We start from the raw sequence: 24,399 nt of genomic DNA on the forward strand, positions 1-24,399 counted from the left end.
ACAGTTTTACACCTTTATTATAAAACAAAACAATCCAAAATGTGTAGAAAAAAGGACATAAGTTTATGACATCTAACATCATGACCATCTTCATTATTACTGTCACTGAACAGATTGAGGCTTTGTCACAACATGACAACAAATCCCTGATACAAAAAAAAGGGCCATGAGAAATGGAAAGGTAATGAATAGACTAAAAAATAAACTCATCTGGTCAACTCCTTTCTAAATGAAGGGAACAGCACCGAGGTTAATGCTGTTTACTGATTGGCTGGGAAACATCTTTCAAACAGGTGAGGAAAAGCAGTTTCGGGATTGGATGGAGAGGGTGCTTTCCACAGTAGTGCAACAGAGAGAAAATCAAAAGTGAGGGAGGGATAAACAGAAGAAGAGAAGGGCAAAAAGAAAGAGAGAGTGTGAAAGAAAGAGAAGTACCAATGTTTAAAAAAAAACATTCTGTACACCCTTTGACACCACAATCCAAACTCAGATTCGACTTATAATGCTTTATCTTCACCATCCTGAAAATACACCAGTGAAACAAACTACCATTGATTACATGATCACATTAGATGATTTTCAGAGAGGGTTTCTTCTCGTCTTCCTTGTTGAAAACATAACAGCCTTTTTAGTCTTTCATGATAATGACCTAGAGCAAATAACATTGCAAAAGAAAAAGAAACTAAACAGTCTGTTGCTCTTCAGATAGCTTGAGGGCACCAGCTTTAAATTTACATTATATCTGAACCAGTTAGAGTCCAGGATTCAGACATCACCTCACATCCACCAATCAGCTGCCACACGTACTTGACATAAAATGTGCAAACATTATCATCAATACTAATGTTCTCCTTACTGCAAGATAAGAATGAGTCAAAGTGTATCATACAAGAGTGGAAAAATATAAATATATTCTGTAAAAACAGTCTGAAGTGTTTTTGTGTATTTGAACAAGAGGAGAAGGGAGAAGTGCATCGTCTCCTACATTTCCCACAATCCTCCTCGTGTCTGTGCTCAGATAGATGAGGATTAACGCGAGTGATCTGGAAGTAGTTAATGCATCTCAGAGCTTGCACCTGCACCAAAATCGATTACATTATTGAACAGAGGTAAATGCAGAACCTGATTTAATACTAAAGTCAAGTCAGCTGAATTACACGCTAAATGTAAGTGTTCTCAATGACCCCCTGCTTAAAAAAAAAAAAAGAGGGGTATGAAAAGAATACGAGATGGAGGAAGTGAGAGGAGAGCAGCACCATCTTTCTGACAGAATTAATTCCTTGGAGTGAAAGAAACCAAAAGAACCAAGATGGGAATTAAAGTCAAACAAAAGGAGGAAGGGAGGGAGGATAAACAGAGAGAGAGGGAAGGAAGGAAAGTTGACTCTTTACCGCTCTGGACCAGAATAAGGCAGAGGTGGCTGATTAGTTGATGGCGTGACAAGAAAGAGAGCACCACAGTCCAGGAAGAGTCATGAACATCAAGTTTCGGAGACAACAACAGTATAAAACAAAAACAAAGAGACAGTACTAAAAACAAAATCCCTGCAGTATAGCTGTAGTGAGTCTGTGTAAAGATCATAAAATGTCAATGTGTCCAGCCCATAAGATGGCTGACCCGTGCACGCTCAGTCATGCGACGGACCCTTCCAGAACGTGACATTCCTAGATTCAGCGGGTCTGTCGTCGGCCCCTCATCTTCAGAGTCATCGTTGTACAGAACAGTCCTTCGACCCTGGTTACGAGTATTAACCCGCCCCGACTTCGGAGTCCTTTGATTTGACCTCTGACTTCCAGTTTTCGTTGATGACGAAACGTCATCGTCTTCCTCCTCCGACTCCTCCTCTTCCTCATCGAGCTCCTCCTCTTCCTCTTCAGGTTCCTCCTCTTCCTCTGGTTCTTCCTCTTCCTCGGGCTCCTCCTCTTCTTCGTCTCTTTCGTTTGCTCGGCGTGCTCGTTTCACAGGTGTTGTTTGCGTTTCTCCTTTCCGCTTTCGTTTTGTGTTATCGACGGAGGGCGCTGGTGCTTTGCCTTTCTGTTGGTGTTGCGGGGCTTTGCTATAGTCGTGATCGCCACCGTCGGCAAAGCCGCCCACCTCAGCCCCGCTGTCGTCACTCTCGGACGAAGACGATGAGGTTCCGGAAGAGGACGATGACGCGGATGTTGAAGATGACGATGAGCTGGTACTCTCACATTCAGAGACCTCTCCCTCTTCGGTTAATGCGGCCGTTCTCCGCCGTGAACTTCGACCTCCGTTTGACAGTATACCATTGCCACCTATTTCAATGCACAGAGGATACAATTTTAGTAAAAATGGAGGTAAAATAAATTCTGTGCAATAATCGCTAACATTTCAAATTTTGTGGTCAGTAAGATGTTTTTTAAGATTTTTTTAAGCTTTCTGAATGCAAGATTTTTTAAATTTCAATTTCAAGATTTTTTTAAGCTTTCACAATAGTTGAAATGCTGGATTCAACTTGTTGGGTCATTTTATTGGGTTATTTTTAATATGTTTTACCCAGGGTCTTTTTTAATCAGTGGGTTATTTTCTTCTACCCAACCTTCGAGTTAAGCCTGTCTCTGACGAAACAACCCAGCAGCTGAGTTACAGTCAGAGCGCGGGCTTTTTGAGTCCTCTACAGGTGAGAGCGGTTCTCAGCGCTGCCGATTTGGTGCATTTCTTCAGTTTGTATACAGTTTATTTTATTCATAAAGTCATTTACTGTGCTGTAAATTGTATTATTTTACGAAATGCAACACAAGGACGAGATGTCAGTTAGCTGTGTCAGCAGCAGTCACTTTGCATGATGGAAACACCTTTTGCCTTACATAAAATAAATGGATTTTATTTGTTATATTGAGTTAAATTTAATTTGATGTAAAAATGTGTTCTCTAATGTCAGTACTGTATGTTTGTGGGCAGGTTTTGGAGTCAGTCACGACGTCTTTAAGCTACGAGTGAAACGCGAGGTCGCAGCCTGAAGTTCTTAGTTTCCCCGGCGAACAGCAGCCCTTCACCGGCTCAGATTTCGGTGACACACCAGCATGAAAATTACCACTATTTCAGTAAAAAGCGATTACAGAGAATGGTTGAATATACTAAAACTAAAATGCTACTTTTAAATGTTACATTTTTATATGTCTAAAATGCTTGTTAAATGAGTTTAAATGTATGTAATATTGTAAACTATGCTGAATTCACCCAAATAAATTTAATTTGTCTTGTCTTTTGTCCATGTGTTCTTGCTTAATAATAAATGTTTATCTTTTGATTATTGCTGTTGCCTCTAGTTATTTTGTGTGTGTGTTTTTTTTTTATAAGTTCCAGTCCATTTTAAGCCAACAATATAATAATTTTTTAACACAATAGTTGACTTAAATAAAATAACCAAGCATGCTTGGTAAAAACATTTAACTCAACCACAGCTGGGTAAAAATAACCCGGCATGTGTTCTGTCCAATATTTACCCAGCGCTGTGATGCCAAATAGTTGCCAAACTATTTCGCATCACAGGGTTGTTTTTAAAATAGCATTTTTTAGACTGCAAGATAAATAGATAAATAAAAATATACTAATAAAAAAAAAAAAAAAAAAAAAAAGGCAAAAATAAAGTGAAGTGTATTACTACTAAAGTATTACAAAGTATAATGCACTTTTACTATAGTAAAACCACGGTTAATTTTCTTTTTGTTTTTATAACTGTACTGCTTTAATTGTTTCATGTTTTCTACTGTTTAAGAAAAAGAAATCAGAAAATTTCGAATTGCAAAACCGCTCCGTAATGATGATCCAAAGTCCTGACCTGAATCAAATGATTCGAAAATTAATTTTTTTGTGTGAACTATCCTTTTAAAACAAGTCCATGTAAAAGCCCTTGCTTCATTAAAAATGAAATCTTACTGACCCCACACTTTTGAGAGGCAGTGTATGTTTGTTTGTGTGTATGAGCGTATACCTGAGGATTTGCTTGGTGTAACACGGCTGCGTGTAACTCTGTTGGCTCCTGGCTGCTCTGATGAAAAGGACAAGGAAGATGAGGAGGAAGAGGATGAGGATGAAGAGGATGGCTGACTGTCTTCATCAATTTGTGCAACATTCAAATCTGATGAAAGAAGTGAACACTTTATTTAGAATGCATATAAACTAAATTGACCATTATTATAACCATTTCCTATTCTATTCTATTCTATTCTATTCTATATGGTTGATTTCAGACAACCCCAATTGGGAAAGAACGGTAATTACAACATCTTGAACTCTCTTACACACCTTGAGAGGATTTCCGTGAGCGGGCCTTTGCAGACCCCTGGGAAGTTTTCTTTCCTGATTTCTGTTTTCCTTTGGGACTGCAAAAACACACAGGTTTAATTTAAAAAAAAAAGTTAAAAAGAACTGAAAAATACATGTGCACTCTATACCATGATTTGATAGTGGGTGTATGTGTTTTACCTGTTGGGATAGGAACTCTGTAATCTTTTGAGTCTCTGTTGACTCCTACGCTGATTCTGAACTGCAGATTTGTAGTCTGAGATAATAGGAATGATCTGATTCTCAAAAAACGCAGACAGACTCAGTGTCATACTGTAGATCTAAACAAACAAACAAATAAACAAAATCAGAGCTATACTATGGATCGACTAAAGCCAAAAGCTACTTTACTATTTTAATACAGCTGCATAATGGCAGACAAAAAAAAAGCTTGTCCCAGCCTCAGAGGAGACCAAAGAGCAGTATATTTATTTATTCACTGTAAATTATGCTACCACCACACAGATCTAATATAAACATGTAATTTCTTTCTCAGCTGTTTACCTTTACAGACATAACTGACTGTTTTTGTAACTCGTGTGGTTTCAACATAAAATAGTGTGTATTTGACAGTTTAAGTGCAATAAAACATAAAAGAGAACGCTCTTCACAGTTTAGTGCTCTCATGCCGTGTGACAACCACTTTCGGTGCGTGTGAGCTCAGAAAACCCTATATCAGAACTTTAAACTAATATGGCTTAAAACGCATGATTTTAGCGTGATAGACATGATAATCAAAACCAGATAAACGTTTTTTTTTTATCACAACATCTGAGATACAATCTGTAAAGGAACAGCCCTATTCTGGAAAAGTGGGCGGGGAGCAGTAGCTCATTTACATTTAAAGAGACATGCACAAAAACAGTGTGTTTCTGCTTCCACTCAAAATGGGCATTTTCAAAATGATATAATAAATGATCTGTGGGGTATTTTGAGCTGAACCTTCACACACATTCTGGGGAGACTCTATTGTAAAAAGGGGCATAATAGTGAAACAGTAATAATATTTAATACTGTTACAACTGAAAATACATTTCTCTACCTTTATAGTTTAAAATGTAATCTTTTCCTGTGTTGGCAAAGCTTAATTATCAAAAGTCATTACTCCAGTCTTCAGTGTCACATGATCCTTCAGAAATCGTTCTAATATGCTGAGAAATATTTCTTATCATCAATGTTATAATGTTTTTATGGAAATGGTGGTATATTCATTTGAATTTTATTTATTTATTTGAACAAAATCCTTGTCACTTTTGATCAATTTCACGTGTCCTTGATAAATGAAAGTATTAATTTCTTTCAAAAAGCTTGAAAATGAATACACCTCAGTAATGAATTCACTGGAGAGCTAGAAAAATGGGTTCTGATCTTACTCGAGATTTCTTGTTGGGCGTGTAAGCCTTTGAATTACTGAAGATAAGCCGCACGTCTTTGGCAAACTCAATGGGATTCTCGTAGTTCCCACCCATCAAGGTCTCGGAGACTGTACCTAAATCCATAGGAGTGTCTATAATATCACGATAATCCTAAAAAAGAAACAAAAAGAGAAATTTGATCAGATTTCTGACACTGAAAACAGTTAGTAACAATGTTAAAGGGAGAGAATAGAAAATGATGGTAACTGTGAAGACAGAACAGAGAGGGAAGAACGAGGTACCGGGTAGGCGAAGAGGTCGACAGGTTGGCGGAAAGGCTCTGAATCTGAGCTTGCCATCATTCTCCTCAGAAGCTCTTTGCACTGTCCGTGCCATGCGTTTATATCCAGGACCACACCACGCTTCTGAGGCACGTTATTGGACCTCTGAAAATGGTGGGAGGGGTTAGGGAAAACACACCAGGTATAACACTTTCATAATAAGTCAATTATAAGTTGAAGTGTCTCACCCTCTGACCAGTGGAGGTGCCAGGAGTGTCCGAGTCCACATCCACAATCTCCTACAGAGCAAACAGAGGCAATGAAGAGTTCGTATAAAAAGGGGTATAAAATCTTGCTCCTGGAGGGTCAAAGTCCTGCTGGAAGCTTCAAGTGAGTCTGAACACTTTGATTAGCTGATTCAGGAAAGTTTAATTAGGGTTGGAGCTAAAGTCAGCAGGAAAGTTGCCCTCCAGAAACAAGCATGGACACCCGTGGCTTAATACTAAAATATATACAACAGGCTGCAGCTGGACCAAAGCTTTGTCACAGTGGTCCTGGGTCAGCAGACTATACTTGCTCCATACACACTCACACACACTTCTGATATAATTCACACACACAGACTCCCAGGCTCACCTCTTCCTCTTCTTCGCTGCTGAATTCACTCTTCATTGTATTGTACAGATCCAAGATATCAGTACAGGTCTGATCCCTGCAGACACATGCACACATTAATAATGAATATGCGCTGTATGGTCACTGAGCCCAGCAGGTGAACCAGAGGAATTGTGACTGATATGAATGTGTAAGTGACTGCATTTTCTCTGACCTGATAAAACGCAGCAGGACGTTGCTGACCGTTTTGGCTGCCTTGACAATGGGGCTCTGCGGTTCGTTAAATGTCCGAGCGTTGTGTTCAATGTAACGTACCTCCCACATTAATGCTGAGATCCGTCTACACATACAAAGACATGTGAAAAAACTCCAACACTCGCATTTGTGATTACCTGGAAGAATGAGGCACTCATTTATGTTTGATGACACTATAAAGGACTGAGTGTACCTGTAGAAGCGGTGCACTAATCTTGTTCTGATGGTGCTGAGGTCAGTGAGATAGGCCACAACAGTGCAGTACAGCGGATATTCCCTCAAATCTACAGGGGAGGCGAATGCCTTTGCCACATCTGCAAAACACACAAGAGTAAAATCGCAACTTTGCATTTTCTGTCAGTCTTAGTACACAATGTAACTACAGAAGAGTCAAGTTTTGAATAGGAAAAATATCGAAACTCTTTGGTAAATTTAGAGCAAGATGCTAACGGTCTAATCCGATTCAATGATCTATGCTAAGCTATGCTAAAAGTGCTACTGCCAGACCTGGAGATCGGCTGAATGGATTCGAAAACAGTAAAACTCAAGTGTTTAACTCTAGGGGAGTTGGAAAATGAGCCTATTTTCAAAAAAAGTGGGGTGTTCCTTTAAAGTTGTCTAAATGAAGTTCTTAGCCACGTATATTACTAATCAAAAAATTGAGATATTTACGATAGGAAATTTACAAAATATCTTCATGGGACATGATCTTACTTAATATCCTAATGTTTTTTGGCATAAAAGAAAAATTGATAATTTTGACCCATACAGTGTATTGTTGGCTATTGCTAAAAATATACTCATGCTACTTATGACTGGTTTTGTGGTCCAGGGTCACATATGCGCTTTATTTACATGCGTGTAGGTTACGTACATGCATCTCAGAGCAGCTCCGTTCACAGCAAATGCTGCTACACAAACTGTTATCATTTACATGTGTGGAGCATCTCAAACTCCATCTCTGCATGTTACTGTGAGTTTGGGTTTATTAAAATGTTCATCTAGGAACACAATGTGCTCAGTTTAATCAGATTTAAGATAAATAATTTATATGCAAACACAGGAGAATACATCATCTTTCAATATGCTAACGGTTCATCGCAATTTCAAAACAAAGGTTTTGATATTCACATATTCAAGAAATTACAGTGGCTGTAGCTTTTCTATCATAAATTGCCAAATTTTAAAGATTAAATGGACATTTGAATTAAATGTTGTTTAGTCAATATCAAACAAGGATTAATCGCGCAGTAAAGTGTAAAAACAAGTGTCAGGCTGTTGGCTCCCTCTGCAGGCTTTTTTAATGCATAATGTACATTCGCTCTATTTTTTGTAATTATGCATTTTAACAGTTCAATAAACTCATTACTTGCTTTTGATACTTTATTCGAACTAATTATTATTGCCTCATTGCTATTATATATATATATATATATATATATATATATGTGACCCTGGATCACAAAACCAGTCATAAGGGTCATTTTTCCAAAATTGAGATGCATCATATGAAAGCTGGATAAATCGGCTTTTCATTGATGTATAGTTTGTTAGGACAGGACAGTATTTGGCCGAGATACAACTATTTAAAAATCAGGAATCTGAGGGTGCAAAAAAAAAAAAAAAAAAAAAAATCAAAATATTGAGAAAATTGCCTTTAAAGTTCTTCAAATAATGTTCTTAATGTATATGACTAATCAAAAATTACGTTTTCATACATTTACAATAGGAATTTTACAAAATATCTTCATGGAACATGATCTTAACTTAATTTCCTAATGATTTTTGCCATAAAAGAAAAATCAATAATTTTGACCCATACAATGTATTTTTGGCTATTGCTACAAATAAACCCCAGCGACTTATGTATTTTAAGTCATTTTAAAGGTTATTGTTTGCTTAGATAAAAGATATATAAAGACATATAATATATATATATATATATATATATATATATATATATATATATATATATATATATATATCAAATTGTTAGTGACAGCCCTATTTGTGTGCATTTGTCATACCTAGCGTTAACAGCTGATCTATGGCTGTGATGACTCTCTCGCACTCGTCATCTCGTGTGTGCATCCCCCACTCTCCCTCCTGAGGGGTGTACAGCAGGGCCTGAAGCTCGTCCTCTGTGACCGGGACACTGCCCCCATGCTCCTCTGGAAGTGGAGCTGTAGATGATCAATCACAACATTAGACATGCCAGAATGTGATTGACTGATTTAGTATTACATTTCAAGCGTGTCAGTACCTTCTTCAAGTATTGGCTCTATATCCCACGGACTCATCTTCTCTCTCTCTCCATTATCCCACCTGCAGAACAACATACACCAATTATTAATCAGCTAAAGGTTTAACTCTATACTTTAAAGCAGTGATCAAATCTACGCACTTGACAATGTAGCACTGAAAGAGGCTGTCTGGATATTCCGACTGAAATGGCTCCTGACACTCCACCGAACCAAACCACCAAGCATCATCAATGATGCTCCTGAAATGCTGACCTAAATAAAGACAACCACAGCTGTTATTCTCTACTTACAAGCTAATTTATGATCATCATAAATTCACACACACCACATTATCTGCCAAGAAATGATGCTCAAACACAAACGTAAGCTCTTGAAAAAATGACAACAAACTTGACTTCTCCCTCAACAAGCTACATGATTTGAGGTATCATTTTATAGCCATAGTGCAAACAAACTTGAGTAGAGGTTTACTCAAAGCCCTCAGTGACTCTAGCATATACTACAATTTAAAGCACAAACACACCAGGCTGCCAGTTGCGTTCTTTGGCCTCATTATAAAACTGTTGTAGCACCAGAAAGTCAATGACATCAGGCATATCATGATACCTAAAGAGAGACAAAGAGACAGCTATCATTAGCAAGTATTTATCATAACTTATAATGACATTTCAATACCAACAGTAAATAAATAAATAAATAAATAAAAATCTAACAAATTGTGCTTGTGTGTGTTTTTGTGAGCATAAGCGTACATACTTCAAGCTGAAGGATTCGTTGGTCATTTTCCCTGAGGTGGGGTCCAGGAGTGCCAGTTTGAGGCAGCACAGAGTGGGCGGCCCGACTTCATATTTAATACCCACTACCTTTACAGACTCCTGGTCCTATGAGAACAAACAAACAACATACTTTCATGTTCCTGTTGGTCTAAATGCAGAAAAGTGATGCAAACTAGATTATGCCTAACAAAATGACTGGAAATAAATCCCTTACCCTGAGGTTCAGGCGGTTCCAGGGCTGTTTCTGAGGGTTGATGCTGTAGGCTTTGGCACGACACACGGCTCGGACATATGCTTGATGACCCTGACGGAAGTATATCAACTACAGAAGGACACAGAAAGAGACATGACTATGCAAATCCTTGAATTTACTTTCGGTGTTTTGTGAGCGTATCTACACTTAACGAAGGGACTCACCTCATCTCCCATTTGAGGTACAAAAGGTGATCGTCTTGGAATTGTCTCCATGATCCAAGATGGGGGCAACCATTCATCTAAATCTCCAGCAGGCACAGACTAAACACACACACAGACTTTAGAATAGAGGAAAAAATACGGATGGATTGATGAATGATAGATGGATGCTCACCCGCTGTTTAGTCTGTTTAGGTTTCTTTTTCTTTTCAGTTCGTTTACTCGTTCTCTCAGCCTCTCCTTCTCCCTGCCCCGTCCCCTCCTCATCCTCAGAGCTACTGGTCGTGGCGACACGGGCCGGTCTTCTAGTTGTTCGCTTAGGAGGCTGGAGGTTGATTCCCGCATCCGCCGTCCAATCAGAATACTCGCTAGAAGAGTCACTGTAAAACATTAAAATGAAAGAGAATAAACAGAAAATTTATCATTTAAAGATATAGCTTATATAGTCCAACTTGACTGAACTCAACTCTAGCTGAAAGACTACTAAAAACAAAAAATTATTAATTAAATATGGATACAGTCAAAACAAAACAAAAAAAAAACAAAAAAAAACATCACAATAGTACTTTTTTATACTTTTTTTTTAATCTAGTAATTTTAGCATTTTGTCTTAAGAATGAAAATTTCATTTTGTGATTTGCTGAATATTATACTTCAGAGTAGTATTAAATATGTAACTTTTATGTTAATTAAAAAAAAAAATGAGCATGGCCATTATCTGTAAATTAATCTCTAATACTGGTCTAAATAAAATGATTGTTGTTACACCTGTATAATTATATATAGAGTCAAGACTAAAAGCTGCAAAAAATTAAAGCCTAATTTAATCTTAACTTTAAATCGTTCTAGACCAAATCAGAATGATTCATCTGCATTTTTGATCATTTATGTTGTGAAATATTGTGACTGGAGACTGAACCTGGAGCTACTGTCATTCTCCCACTGAGCTTCACCATCAGAGGACACGTCGCTGTTCTCATTCTGTTCCTCCTCCTGCTGAAAGTGCACATTTAGAAACTTGATTAAATATTTAATTAAACATTTCAAAACTAGTAAAAATGTAACCCTGGACCACAAAACCAGTCGTAAGTAGCACGGGTATATTTGTAGCAATAGCCAAGAATACATTGTATGGGTCAAAATTATCGATTTTTCTTTTATGCCAAAATTCATTAGGATATTAAGTAAAGATCATGTTCCATTAAGATATTTTGTAAATTTCCTACCGTAAATATATCAAAACTTTTGATTAGTAATATGCAACGCTAAGAACTTCATTTTAAAGGCGATTTTCTCAATATTTTAGATATTTTTGGCACCCTCAGATTCCAGATTTTCAAATAGTTGTATCTCAGCCAAATATTGTCATATCCTAACAAACCATACATTAATAGAAAGCTTATTCATTCAGCCTTCAATTTTACTGGTTTTGTGGTCCATGGTCACAAATATATAGCTAATGCAGAGCATGCACGCACTCATGCTCCCACACACACACACACCCTTCTTACCTCCACTTCACTGTCGGACTCTGCCACACTTTCCTCATTATGGGTGTACGAGGGCACACTTGTGCTGCGTCTCCTTTCTCGAGTCGAGCGGGTCTGATACGTGTGTCTCCTCTGCTGAGCTTTACGCTGAGGCCTCCGTAACGTGCGAACGCTCTCTCCTGCTGGCTCACTCTACAGATAAAGAGGGAGAAAACGAAGTTATGGTTTATACTGTGGTCTGGCACCGACTTTATCTTTATGTGTCCCCATATTTGTACAAAACTCACTCTCGTTGTGGGTGCTGATTTCTTCTTCTTGTCAATGTTGTACATAGATCTTTCCACCTCTCCTTTAGCACGCCTACTATCTTCCATCACTCTAAACATGGACAAATACATCACATCAGTGGAAAGGCAGGGTTGGGTGTTAAAACTCTCAAAGCTGTTCACACAAGGTAACCAACATGGAAAGTTTAGTGTAGTTAAAGCAAACAATAGACAATTAAAACGGGAATTTTAGTGGATAATTACATTAAAAGCCCAAGACAACTACAGAAAAAAAAAAAAAAAGGAATATACTAAATAAAACTAAATAAAAAACTGGCATATTTAAAAGTTCACTGTGTTTTTATTATGTGCAACAGCTCCATGTAAAATAGAAATGACTTTATTGGCTTACTGTTTTTCAAAGTAATTTATAATAAACAGTTTTTTTAAATGATTAAGTTTAGGTTTACATTAATTCCACATAATATACAGTTGAGGTCAAAAGTTTACACACACCTTGCAGAATCTGCAAAATGTTAATTATTTTGCCAAAATAAAAGGGATCATAGTCTTATTCATAGAACTGACCTGAATAAGATATTTCACATAAAACGTTTACATACAGTTCACAAGAGAAAATAATAGTATAATTTATAAAAATGACCCTGTTCAAAAGTGTACGTATGCTTGATTCTTATTACTGTGTTGTTACCTGAATGATCCACAACTGTTTTTTTGTTTAGTGATAGTTGTTCATGAAGTTAGTTTGTCCTGAACAAACTGCTGTTCTTCAGAAAAGACCCTTCAGGTCCCACAAATTCTCTGCTTTTTCAGCATTTTTGTGTATTTGAACCCTTTCCAACAATGACTGTATGATTTTGAGATCCATATTTTCACACCGAGGACAACTGAGGGGCTCATATGCAACTATTACAAAAGGTTCAAACGCTCACTGACGCTCCAGCAGTAAAAATTATACATTAAGAGTCAGGGGGTGTACATTTTTGAACAGAATGAAGAGGAGTACATTTTTTTTTATTTTGCCTGAATATCATATTTTTTTCCATTTAGTACTGCCCTTCAGAAGCTATAGAAGACACTTACATGTTTCCCAGAAGACAAAATAAGTTACATTTACAGATCTTTAAATTCAAAAAGTTTTCAACCGCTGGTTCCTAATGCATTGTGTTTCCTTCTGAAGCTTCAGTGAGTGTTTGAACCTTCTGTAATAGTTGTATATGAGTCCCTCAGTTGTCCTCAGTGTGAAAGGATGGATCTCAAATCATAGTCATTGCTGGAAAGGGTTCAAATACACAAAAATCCTAAAAAAAAACAAAGAATTTGTGGGACCTGAAGTATTCTTCTAAAGAACAGCGGGCTGTTAAACTGTTCAGGACAAACGAGGGACTCCGGAACAACTAAACACACAGCTGTGGATCATTCAGGTAACTATTATTTTCTCTTCTACGTCTTTGATGAGAAATATCTTATTCAGGTCAATACTAAATAAAACAAACAAACAAACAAACAAAAAAAAAAATAGCAAGCATTTTGTATGATCCGTCTTATTTTGGTAAAATAATTAACATTTTGTAGATTCTGTAGGTGTATGTAAACTTTTGACCTTAACAGTATTTGACTGATGGGGTGTTTTATAATTAATATACATGTCTAGCTATGCCAAGATCTAATAAAAATATAACAATTGGGTATATTGAAATAATATATTTCTCTTTCTCCAGTAAATCACAAAAAACTGGAGAAGTATTGCATATGGAGAATATTGCTGCAGACAGTGGGGGGCCTTGGAGTCAGAAAAGTTAAAAACAAAACTGTTTTAGATCACAATGACCTGTTTTGTCACTAAAGGCATTTAAGAATAAATGTATGGGTTTTGGTAGCAATGTTGCTCTACCGGATGTTACTTCTGTTTGATTTGCAAGCTGTTCAATTGTCATACTTGTACCTGAATGTGCCAGACTGGACTTCATTAACCACTACGCGGCAGCTCCACGCCAGCAGGTCTCTCTCAGTGGCGATCTGACTGCGGGGGGCATTGTTGTGCATCTGCCGTACACCCTCAACTTGTCCGCTACGTCGCAGCCCGACGTTAGGGGGTGACAGAGGACCACCTGCCACCTCAGCACCTACTGATCAACAACTTTAAATGTCACAACCTCTAAACTAACAGCTTTTATGTAAGTGACCTTTAAGCCAACAGATGTCAGTTTTAAATGCAAAATAATTTTAATATAATGTAAATATAATTTATATTATGATATATATATAATAGTAAGAGAAACAATATATTTGTTTCTCTTACTATTATATAACATATGCATTTTGCCAATAAAAACATGCTGAAAATGCTATAAAACATTTTGACAGGTCAACTGTGGGCTGTTCTCACCTGTAGGATTTCCTGAGTTGAGTCGCTCATCTTGCTGGTGCTGGAGCTGCCTAATCAGGTCATCCAATGGGCTTTCTTCCTGAGAGTCCTCTGCAGTCTGCTGGCCAATCACCTGCTCAACCACTTCACCATCACCTAAAAACATTACAAGACTCTCTCAACACGCTAATTTAGACTAAAGCCTAGTCTAGTTTTCTAATATAAGCAGGACTACACATGACATGACCGTAAGCACAGAGAGCTTTTCATTTAATATGATTAACATAAGCTATGTGATATGCACAGGAGGACACTATTAAAGTTGTCACGTTCATAGTGTTGAACAGGATATGAATTTATGCCAGAGGTTGTCGTGTTAAGCAGACAGACAGATGACAAGCAGTAAGATTTCTAGTCCTATTCCTACTGCGGTCATTATAAATAAAACAGGCAACCTATATAATAACAACTCCTGATACTACAGCTATAAAATGTTTATTAATCTTGCAGTAAAGCTTTGTGTCATGTGTTATTCCTCATTTAAACTTTATCAATTTACCATTAGCCATGTAGCCAAGCTGTGGCACAAGCTGCTCCTCTTTGCAGTTTTCTCTGCCCGGCACCAGTCGCTGGTAACGAGGTGGGTGAGGGTTCCCATCTACGTCTACCAGAAAAGGCGGAGGCATAAGATGAGGTGCCTGCTGCGTCTGCTCATCTAGAACAAAGTTATTGGAGTCCCGGATCAGCGGCCGGAAATCCGTATGGAAGAACATTTGGTCTGGAATCTGAAAGCAGAGTGAAGCGATGGAATGTGAGTGGTTTCAATCAACTGCACAAAAAGCTCAGAATACCACAAATCTGGACACAAACAAACCTTTTCATAAGGCTGACTGCACCCAAATCCGAAGATGAGCAGATGACCATGAGAGTCTGTGCAGGCAAAGTGCTGCCCATCCACTGAAAATTTACAGTCAAACACAGCACCGTGACCCTGCCCCTCAATCTGACACAGAAGAACAGAGAAAAGAAGTACATTTCTGTGATGAGCAGTTTTTCTACCAATATCTAGTCTGTAGTACACACAATCGTTCAATAATTTGAGGTGGGTAAACTTTAAAATTGTGTTTTAAAGAAGTCTCTTATGCTCAGAAATTAAAATGGAATTTATTCCTGTGATGACAAAGCTGAATTTTCATCAGCCTTTACTCAAGTCTTTACTTGAGTTTTTCATCAGCCTTTACTTTAGTGTCGCATTAATCTAATGTTTAAAAACAGCATTAAAAGAGAAACTTCCAGAACAAAAATGTACAGATAATGTACTCTTAGCTTAAACTTAAAACTTAATTTGAAATATTCTTTAATATGAAAAGTCTTTTTTGGAACATTATCAACATCTTGTCACTTTTGATCAATTTAAGGCATCTTTGCTGAATAAAATTATTCTTTTGTTCCCCCTCGTCACCCCAAATTTTTAAACAGTGGTGTACGTTTCTTATCTTATGTCAAATACTTTTGAAATTGCTGAATTTTTTTATTTGAAACTGAAGATCTGTTGTGTCATCTCACCATATTGAAGAAGTTTCTGATCTTGTGGCCTTTACTGAGGTCCCAGATGTAGATGTTACCATCATGACCGGCTGATAACAAGATTCGTGAGTCAAAGGGGTGCGCTTCCAAAACGAACACCTCATCATCATGACCCTACAAACAGAGGACATTTGCATACATGACCCATACATGAAGGGCAACAAATCACAGGAAACTCCTCATTAGAATTAGAAAACAGGAACTCAAAGGAACAGAATGAATTCTGGCACGCACACACATACCGACAGCACATGTAGTAATTGGCCATTTGCTGAGTTCCAGACTTTGAGGAGGCAGTTTGAAACGGCTGTGATGATGGAACGATCGCAACGATCCCACGCGACCATGGTCACCACCAACTTGGTCGATTTGTCATCGCCTGATATCACAGCACTCCTGTGAACACAATACATATGTCCACACAGATGTATAAAAAAAAAAAAAAAAAAAAAAAAAAAAAAAAAATTAAAAGACCAAATAGATTTTACTTTTTTAAAAGAACAATTGTGCTTGTTGAGAAACCTGCCTTATCCTACAATGAACAGATATGTTTGCACACTAACCCTGGTAATCTGGTGGTCATGTCCAGCACGGTACTCTTCCACTCCTGCTGTTGGTAATGCCAAATCCGAGCCGTACCATCCCGACTACCACTTACAAACCTGAGACTGAGGCAGACAAACACACAAACAGAGTTACAGGAAAAGTTCACTTCTAGAACAAAAATTTACAGATAATTTTAATTTTGAAATTAAAGTTGAAGTTCTTTTTGAGGAAAACATTTCAGGATTTCTCTTCATATAGTGGACTTCAGTGGTGCCCGTGAGTTTAAACGTCCAAAATGCAGTTTAAATGCAGACTGAAAGGGCTCTAAACAATCCCAGCCAAGGTAATAGGGTCTTATATACGAAACTATCAGTTATTTTCTACAAAAATTGACAATTTATATACTTGTTAACCTCAAATACTCATCATGTCTAGCTCTGCATGAACTCTGTGTATTCCGGTTCATGACAGTTAGCGTATGTCGAAAAACTCCCATCTCATTTTCTCCTGAGATTCATCCTACATTACGGTTTTACCTTTTTTTTGTAAAGGGCGTTTGTTCTTTTTTGCATGTTCTCTTTGTAAACACTGGGTCGGTACTTCTGTAGCAATGTAGGATGATTTTGAAGTTGGTGGAAAAAAATAAGATGGGAGTTTTTTGACCTACCCTAACTGTATTGAAGCAGAATACACAGTTTATGCAGAGCTAGACAAGATGAGCATTTTTTTTTTTAGAAAATAACTGATCGTTTTGCTAGATAAGATCCTTATTCCTTGGCTTGGATCATTTAGAGCCCTTTGAAGCTGCATTTAAACTGGATTTTGGACGTTCAAACTCGAAGGCACCATAGAAGTCCACTATCTGGAGAGAAATCCTGAAATGTTTTCCTCAAAAACAATTACTTTACAACTGAAAACAAAAAGAAAGACATGAATATCTTGGACGACAAAGGGGTTTTTGCTCTGGAAGTGAACTTCTTTAAAAACACCAAATCAGCAATAAAGACAAAAATGTACATCCCAATAAACAAACACAAAGAAACTATTACACACATAGTGAACGCTGATAACTCACCTGTCAGTGTTATTGCAGAACTGAATAGCTACAACTTTATCCTGTAAAACAAAACCATTGTTAACTTCATTAAAATTAATTAAACCTTTAAATCAGCACAATATACAGTCATCACTTTCAAACTTTCATTTTTACCATGTTCCTCATTTTTCAGTCTACATTACTTTAGTTCTGTTTTTCTGGCCATTATTCTATTTTCTGTCACTCCATCTCTCATGCCTTCTTGCCTATCTACTGATTTTCTTCTCTATGTCTCTCAGTCTTACCGTGTGGGAGTCCAGGTCAGAAAACTTCACAGGCGTCTCTGTGCCGAGGTAGTAAACCCTGATCACGTGATCGGTCCCTCCAGTGGCCAGAAACAATCCCCCTGGAATCAAAGAACACAATGGGTCATACAATTATAGTCTGATTACGACAATATAATGAAATAACAGGAGAAAAGTGTTTGAAGATTGATGAAGAGTGTGAGTGTGGGTGAACACACCAGAGCTGAAGGAGCTGCAGGATATCTGAACTCCGGGACGAGAACGTTCCATAAACTTCACGGGCCGATCACTGCAAACACAAACACACAACTTGTTGCAAATTTACACTACGCAAAAAAGTGAATTACTGGCATGAGATAAAACGTGTCATTTAAAATGGACAAATGACACTTACTCAAACTTCATGCTAAGTGAGTTCCACTGCCAGAAACACACCATTCCATCAGCTCCAGTGGTGGCCAGATGCCGAGAAGAACCTAATGCTGATGGAGAAAACTGCAGAGATAGAGAGAGAAAAAAAATTCTCTGAATTAATAGTACCTGCTGAATGTTTGGGGGGAAAAATCAGATAGTGCTGCAAAACGATAAGTCAAGATTAATCGATTCAAAATAAAAGTTTATGTCTGCATACTATATGCGTGTGTACTGTGTATATTTACTATGTATATACAAATACACATAGATGCATGTATAAATTAAGGAAAAATATGTTAGACTTATACGTAAAATATTTATATAAAACTTAAATATAATATAAATTACATACAAGTACATGCAAATTTTTACAGAATAAATTTATACATAAATATACACATTGCACACATGTATAGTATGCAAACAAACTTATTTTGAATCGATTAATCACGACTAATCGTTTTGCAGCTCTAAAATCTAATTGTGATTTTTTTGATGAAAAAAAGGCATGTTCTTCCCAAAGGCATGTAATGCATGTAAGTGACCAAACTCAAAGTAGATGCAAAGTTGAAGCTTGTGCAGAGAAGCATTTACTGCGAACCAAGCTGATCGGAGACACTGAAATCACCAGCTAATGAGCATAGTACTGTGCTTCACTCTCACATTGACTTAGAAAACTTGTGTTCACACACCTGTATGGAGGTGATAGAGGCTGTGTGCCCCTGCAACACTGCCACAGGTGCACAGGTACGCAGGCACCACACGCGGATGATCTTGTCACAGCTGGCCGAGGCAAGGAGCGTGTTCTCGAAATTCACTGTCATGTCTGAAATCTCTGCCGCGTGTCCGCGCAGAGTGGCTAGGAGACGGCCATCATCCGTTGCCCAGATCTTTACTAGACAGTCATCAGAACCCTGACAGAAACGTGTGAAAAAACCTTGATTACAAAACACAAAACAGTGTTTCCTGGATTGCTAACTAAGCAATGGCACTTTTTGAGGAAATGAAACTATGCATGGCTTATGATCGTCACCACTTAATAAACTCTAATAGCAGAAATGATTTCAACATCAACGTTACACACTACACTTTTATGACTAAATCAGGCCCATATGCAATAGTCAAATTAGATTCATTTACCGTGAATATGCGCCGTCCAGTGCGGTCAAACGCCACACAGTAAACTGATGAGAGATGGCCCAGAATCCTTCGATGCATCTTCATGTGCTGATAGGTACAGGAGGGGAAAGCCTGGCCAAATCGAGCCACTCCTGTTTTTTGGCGAGCACCCATGATTGACACTAAGCAGAGAGATTTACAGAGAGATTATAATCAACTTCCACCACAAAGTATGAGAAATGTTGAGAAAAGCTGGTCTACAATAAAAACATTATTCTTACACTAAACAGCATGCTAACATTGAGCATTAAAGGAGAAGTTCACTTCCAGAACAAAAATTTACAGATAAATGTACTCACTCCTTTCTTTTTGCAGTCGTAAACAATTTATGTTTTTTTGAGGAAAACATTTCAGGAATTATCTCCATATAGTGGACTCCTATGGTGCCCATGAGTTTGTACGTCCAAAATGCAGCTTCAAAGGGCTCTAAACAATCCCAGCCGAGGAATAAGTCATTTTCTAAGATCAGACATTTTCTAAAACAAACATATAATAAATAAAAATAAAATATATATTCTTTTTACCCTCAAATGCTCATCTTGTCTAGCTCATCAATACGGTTACAGTATGTCGAAAAACTCTCATTTTCTCCTCCAACTTTAAAGTCATACTTCATAGCTGTTTGACCTTCTTTGCATGTTCACTTTGTAAACACTGGGTCGGCACTTCTGCAGCAATGTAAAAAGATTTTGATGTTGAAAATGAGATGGGAGTTTTTCAACATACCCAACTGTATTGACCCGGATTACACAGAGTACGCATGCACGTCGCAGAGCTAGAAAAGACGAGCATTTGAGGTTAAAAAGTATATACTTTTTTTTTTTTTTTGAGGGCCCTTATTCCTCGGCTGGGATCGTTTAGTGCCCTTTGAAGCTGCATTTTGGACATTCAAACTAGTGGGCACCACTGAAGTCCACCATATGGAGGTAATTCCTGAAATGTTTTCCTTAAAAAAAAAAAAAAAAAAAAAAAAAAAAAATCCTTTACGACTGAAGAAAGAAAAGCATGAACATCTTGGGTGACAACAGGGTGAATACATTATCTGTACATTTTTATTTGCACTAGACAAACTAGAGCATGCAACTTCTGCAGACACTATATAATTGTAATATGACTTTACACTCTGCAGTGCTATTTAAAAAAAAAAAAAAAAAAATTCAAAATATAATACATCTTAAAGAAATGTACAAATTCGCAATCTACTCCTATTTACCATAACACTGCAATTTTTTTTTTGCTTTAAATTTAATTGACCTTAAGTAACACAGTGTTATAGCAATGTGCTGTTGGTCACATGTCTTCATGTTACAGATGCAAAGTTCACCAAACTTGAACCTTGGAACCCAGCAAAATTTGTATGATCTCCGGTGATTATAAATGGAAGCCAATGGAAAAAACGTGTGACTGGCCTTTAAAGTCGCAATGAAATGAAATAATGAAAGATCTTTTGATTTGTACTGTGACAGCCAACAGACATCGACGTACAAAAGCTTATCCAGTAAGGAAAAAAAATTGTGGGCATTGCACTCAAAATGAATGCAACCTCTTAAAAGATTGGACAAGTTTTGCATACATCAACAGAGGCAAGTCTGACATTTTCACCAGAAGCTCAAGTTTGATTTTGATTAAATATTGTTAAAGGTTAAAAAAAAAAAAAAAAAAACCCTCTAAAACTGTATTTATGTTAACTCTTAAAAATCTCTTCAAAGGGGTATAATAGAAAGTAAATAAATAGATAAAAAAAAAACATTACACACACACACACACACACACACACACATATACATATACATATATATATACATATATATATATATATATATATATATATATATATATATATATATGAGAAGATAGATTGAGTACATTTTCATTTCATGCTGACTTTAATTAGCTACCAGGAAGCACAATTTGTGATTGGAATTTGTGAGTGGTGTCACACTCTTTGCTCAACAGTGATTGATAAAGCTCAATTCAAAAATAGCAGTGTCACAACACAATACGTCATTTAGGAGGGTAGGACTTACCTATATTTGGTGGTTTGGCACAGTTGAGAGGTGGTTCTGGGGGCCGTCCCCTGTGCAAGGCAACTACTGCAGAACCACTCCATACTGTATGAGAAGAACCTGAGAGAGAGAACAACAGTTTATCAAATATTTAACTGTGTTAGAGGGAGAAAATGAATGTTAGGCAGTGCTTGTGTAAACATGCACACTATTCTCTAGCCTGTGTTGTTTCTCATTGTTGGTATATAGTGATAGCCTGCATCTCACTTATTGCAGTCCGTAGCAATGACTGTCGCCCGGTGCCCAGTAAACTGTGGACTCCAGGAACACTGGGAGGAATGTGTTTATCTATCAATGGGCCGATCTGCTCACACACACGCAACAGGTAATCCGCAGGTATGTGCTGATTTAACAAGACCTAAAACATACACACAGAGGTATTTGATAAATGATAAGAGGCACAGCAAAGCTTATTTACATTATGATTGAAAAAACAGGAATAACTGCTGCAACAACAATGTGAGTTACTTCATATTATTAGTCTTCAAGCTAGTGTGAATTGTTTTTTTTCCCCCAATCAACATATTCTACCAGTCAAAAGCTTCTCAAAGAATTCTGTTCTGCTCTCCAATCCTGCATTTATTTGATCCAAAACGCTGCATAAACAGTAATTTTGAGAAACATTTTTATAATATTGTTAAAAATAACGGATTTCTATTTGAATATATTTTAAAACGTCATTCATTCCTGTGATCAAAGCTAAATTTTCAGCATCATTACTCCAGTCTTTGGATTTGCTGTTCAAGAAACATCTATTATTATTATTATTATTATTAATTTTTATCAATATTTAAAACAGTTGACTACATTTTTTTTTTCAGAATTCTTTGATGAATAGAAAGATCCAAAGATCAGCATTTAACTGAAATAAAAAGCTTTTGTAACATTATACACTATACCATTCAAAAGCTTGGAGTCTGTAAATTTGTTTGTTAGAAATTAATACTTTTATTTAGCAAGGGTGATTTAAATGGCTCAAAGGTGATAATAAAGACATTTATAATGTTACAAAACATTTCTATTTCAGATAAACGCTGTTCTTCTGAACTTTCTATTCATCAAAGAAACCTGAAAAAAACTGAAAAAACCTGAAAAAAAACTTTCTATTCATCAAAAAAAACCTGAAAAAAATATTACTCAGCTGTTTTCAACATAATAATAATAATAATAATAATAATAATAATAAAGATTTTTTAACAGCAAATCAGCATATTAGAATGATTTCTGAAGAATCATGTGACTGGAATTATGATGATAAAAATTCAGCTTTGAAATCACAGGAATAAATTACTTTTTAAAACATATTTAGAAAACAACTGTTTTAGGTAGTAAAAATATTTAAAAATTGTACTGATGTTGCTGTACTTTGGATCAAATAAATGCAGACTAAGCAGAAGAGACAAAAAAAAAACATTAAAAATCTTACTGTTAAAAAACTTTTGACTGGTAACTTATTATAATCCATATTTATTTACGCTAATTCCTGAAAGACCACCCTTTTCCCTCCACACACAAGCATTCGCCTCGTGTCAGCCAATCAGAAGCCTTCTCCACCCATCTTCCCTGTCCCTTATGTAGCAACTGAAGTTTGATTGGCTGCCGCCTTTAAATGGCGCAGCAACCAACCAATCCCCTCTCGATATATTTGCACTGCCGTAACGCCTCCGGCCGGCACGCACAAAGCCTTTCATTTCAAAACAAATACTTTATTTCAATTCCCCAAATCAAAACTTTCCCACACAAAAACAAAGCCTCGTGTATATTACAGACTACATTCTCACCGCCAGCACTGCGCCCTCAAATCAGTGCTTTTTCCAATTTATACGGTGTAATATAAGTAACCCAAGCACCTGTGAGAGTTTAGTGCTGAATTTCACGTGCGTGTATGTGTGCGACAGAGTTTATTTAATCTCACCCAGTCTTCAAAGCTTCGCTTAAACTGCTTTCCATCCCAGCTCCAGCGCTTCGGGATGATCTGCACACACGCAGCAGGGGGAAAAAACACAATATACGCAGGATTTAGACACGCAGCCGCGCTGGCACGAGGAAGAGATGCTGATGTTGGGATGTTAGAGAGAAATAACGGGTTAGAGTGAGAGAAGAAGGACGAAACTCACCTCATATTCGTGCAGCTCCTGCAGCAGCATCTGCAGAAACACACAGAGGGTTACACACACCGTAACACACACTCACCGCTACACACCGACACTCACACGCCACTTTCGGCCTCACCTGAGCGGATTTCTGACATGGTCCAGACTGCAGGAATCTGGCGATCAGGTAATAAAGTTCTGCAGAGAGAGAAACACAACAACACCAGCCATTAGCTTTAGCTTAGCCTAGCTTAGCCTCGAAGGCTAATGCTAAAACAGTGCTTAAAGTCTTCACAGCGATAAAGACGCGGAAAAACGAGTGCTGCCCACCGGCTTCAATTTGCGAGCACGGTTCCGCCGCCATGGCCCAGTCCGGGCGGTGGGTGCAGGTTCGTGGAGCTCTGCTTGCTAAGAGCGGCCTGTGCTGTATTTGCTCTCAGCGTTTCGGCCTGCAGCCGCCGCTCCTGCTGCTTTGTTCGAGCGCCCCCGCGCGGCGGCCGTGCACCAGCGCCCAGCAGTACCGCACGCTTCCGCCAGTGGCGCACTGAGAGCGCACAGGTGAGCTCACCATTTCCACGGGCGGACATTTTGCATGGTGTACAGTTGGGTGATTTATTGAACCCAGTAGCAGAGCTGTATTGCAATATAAAGGACTTGTTTCATGTTTAACGTCGTCTTAAGGAATCTCAGTTCGCGTGTGTGGGGGAATCACAAATCCCTCACAATGAAATGTTCCATACTACAATTTCTGTGTCATATA

At 37.6% G+C, this 24,399-nt stretch overlaps 1 protein-coding gene across 3 annotated transcripts; it reads right to left on the minus strand.

Moving 5' to 3' along the window:
* brwd3 (bromodomain and WD repeat domain containing 3) lies at positions 1-24,390 on the minus strand. 3 transcript variants are annotated; one of them, XM_051109327.1, is made up of 40 exons: positions 23,970-24,390; positions 23,779-23,837; positions 23,664-23,693; positions 23,462-23,521; positions 21,754-21,904; positions 21,508-21,606; positions 19,442-19,602; positions 18,994-19,215; positions 18,282-18,382; positions 18,106-18,176; positions 17,888-17,988; positions 17,622-17,662; positions 16,564-16,668; positions 16,243-16,396; positions 15,980-16,114; positions 15,288-15,416; positions 14,973-15,198; positions 14,435-14,569; positions 13,991-14,174; positions 12,046-12,136; positions 11,780-11,950; positions 11,188-11,261; positions 10,444-10,648; positions 10,272-10,370; positions 10,069-10,176; positions 9,835-9,959; positions 9,602-9,684; positions 9,219-9,330; positions 9,078-9,139; positions 8,842-8,997; positions 7,008-7,128; positions 6,774-6,899; positions 6,581-6,656; positions 6,193-6,243; positions 5,966-6,109; positions 5,682-5,834; positions 4,450-4,589; positions 4,270-4,346; positions 3,956-4,102; positions 1-2,276 (listed from the first exon to the last, which is right to left on the minus strand). In XM_051109327.1, exons 1-40 carry the CDS (start codon positions 24,001-24,003, stop codon positions 1,588-1,590), a joined length of 5,208 nt encoding a protein of 1,735 aa, XP_050965284.1. In that variant the 5' UTR covers positions 24,004-24,390; the 3' UTR covers positions 1-1,587. The 3 variants fall into 3 exon arrangements, with proteins under 3 accessions (XP_050965284.1, XP_050965283.1, XP_050965282.1); XM_051109326.1 differs by having other exon boundaries at positions 11,188-11,264; positions 13,991-14,171; positions 23,970-24,389; XM_051109325.1 differs by having other exon boundaries at positions 11,188-11,264; positions 23,970-24,389.
* Positions 24,391-24,399: the final 9 nt, after the last annotated feature.

The sequence above is a fragment of the Labeo rohita genome, chromosome 5 (assembly GCF_022985175.1).
Source record: "Labeo rohita strain BAU-BD-2019 chromosome 5, IGBB_LRoh.1.0, whole genome shotgun sequence".
NCBI lineage: Eukaryota > Metazoa > Chordata > Actinopteri > Cypriniformes > Cyprinidae > Labeo > Labeo rohita.

Excerpts from the sequence above, each read along its gene's own strand:
- brwd3 (XM_051109325.1), bottom strand. The coding sequence starts at position 24,003 with ATGGCGGCGGAACCGTGCTCGCAAATTGAAGCCG. Across the intron at positions 18,383-18,993 it reads CCTCTATCACCTCCATACAG|TTTTCTCCATCAGCATTAGG; the intron begins GTGTGTGAACAC and ends CTATCTCTGCAG. Across the intron at positions 6,110-6,192 it reads GCACCTCCACTGGTCAGAGG|AGGTCCAATAACGTGCCTCA; the intron begins GTGAGACACTTC and ends CACCATTTTCAG.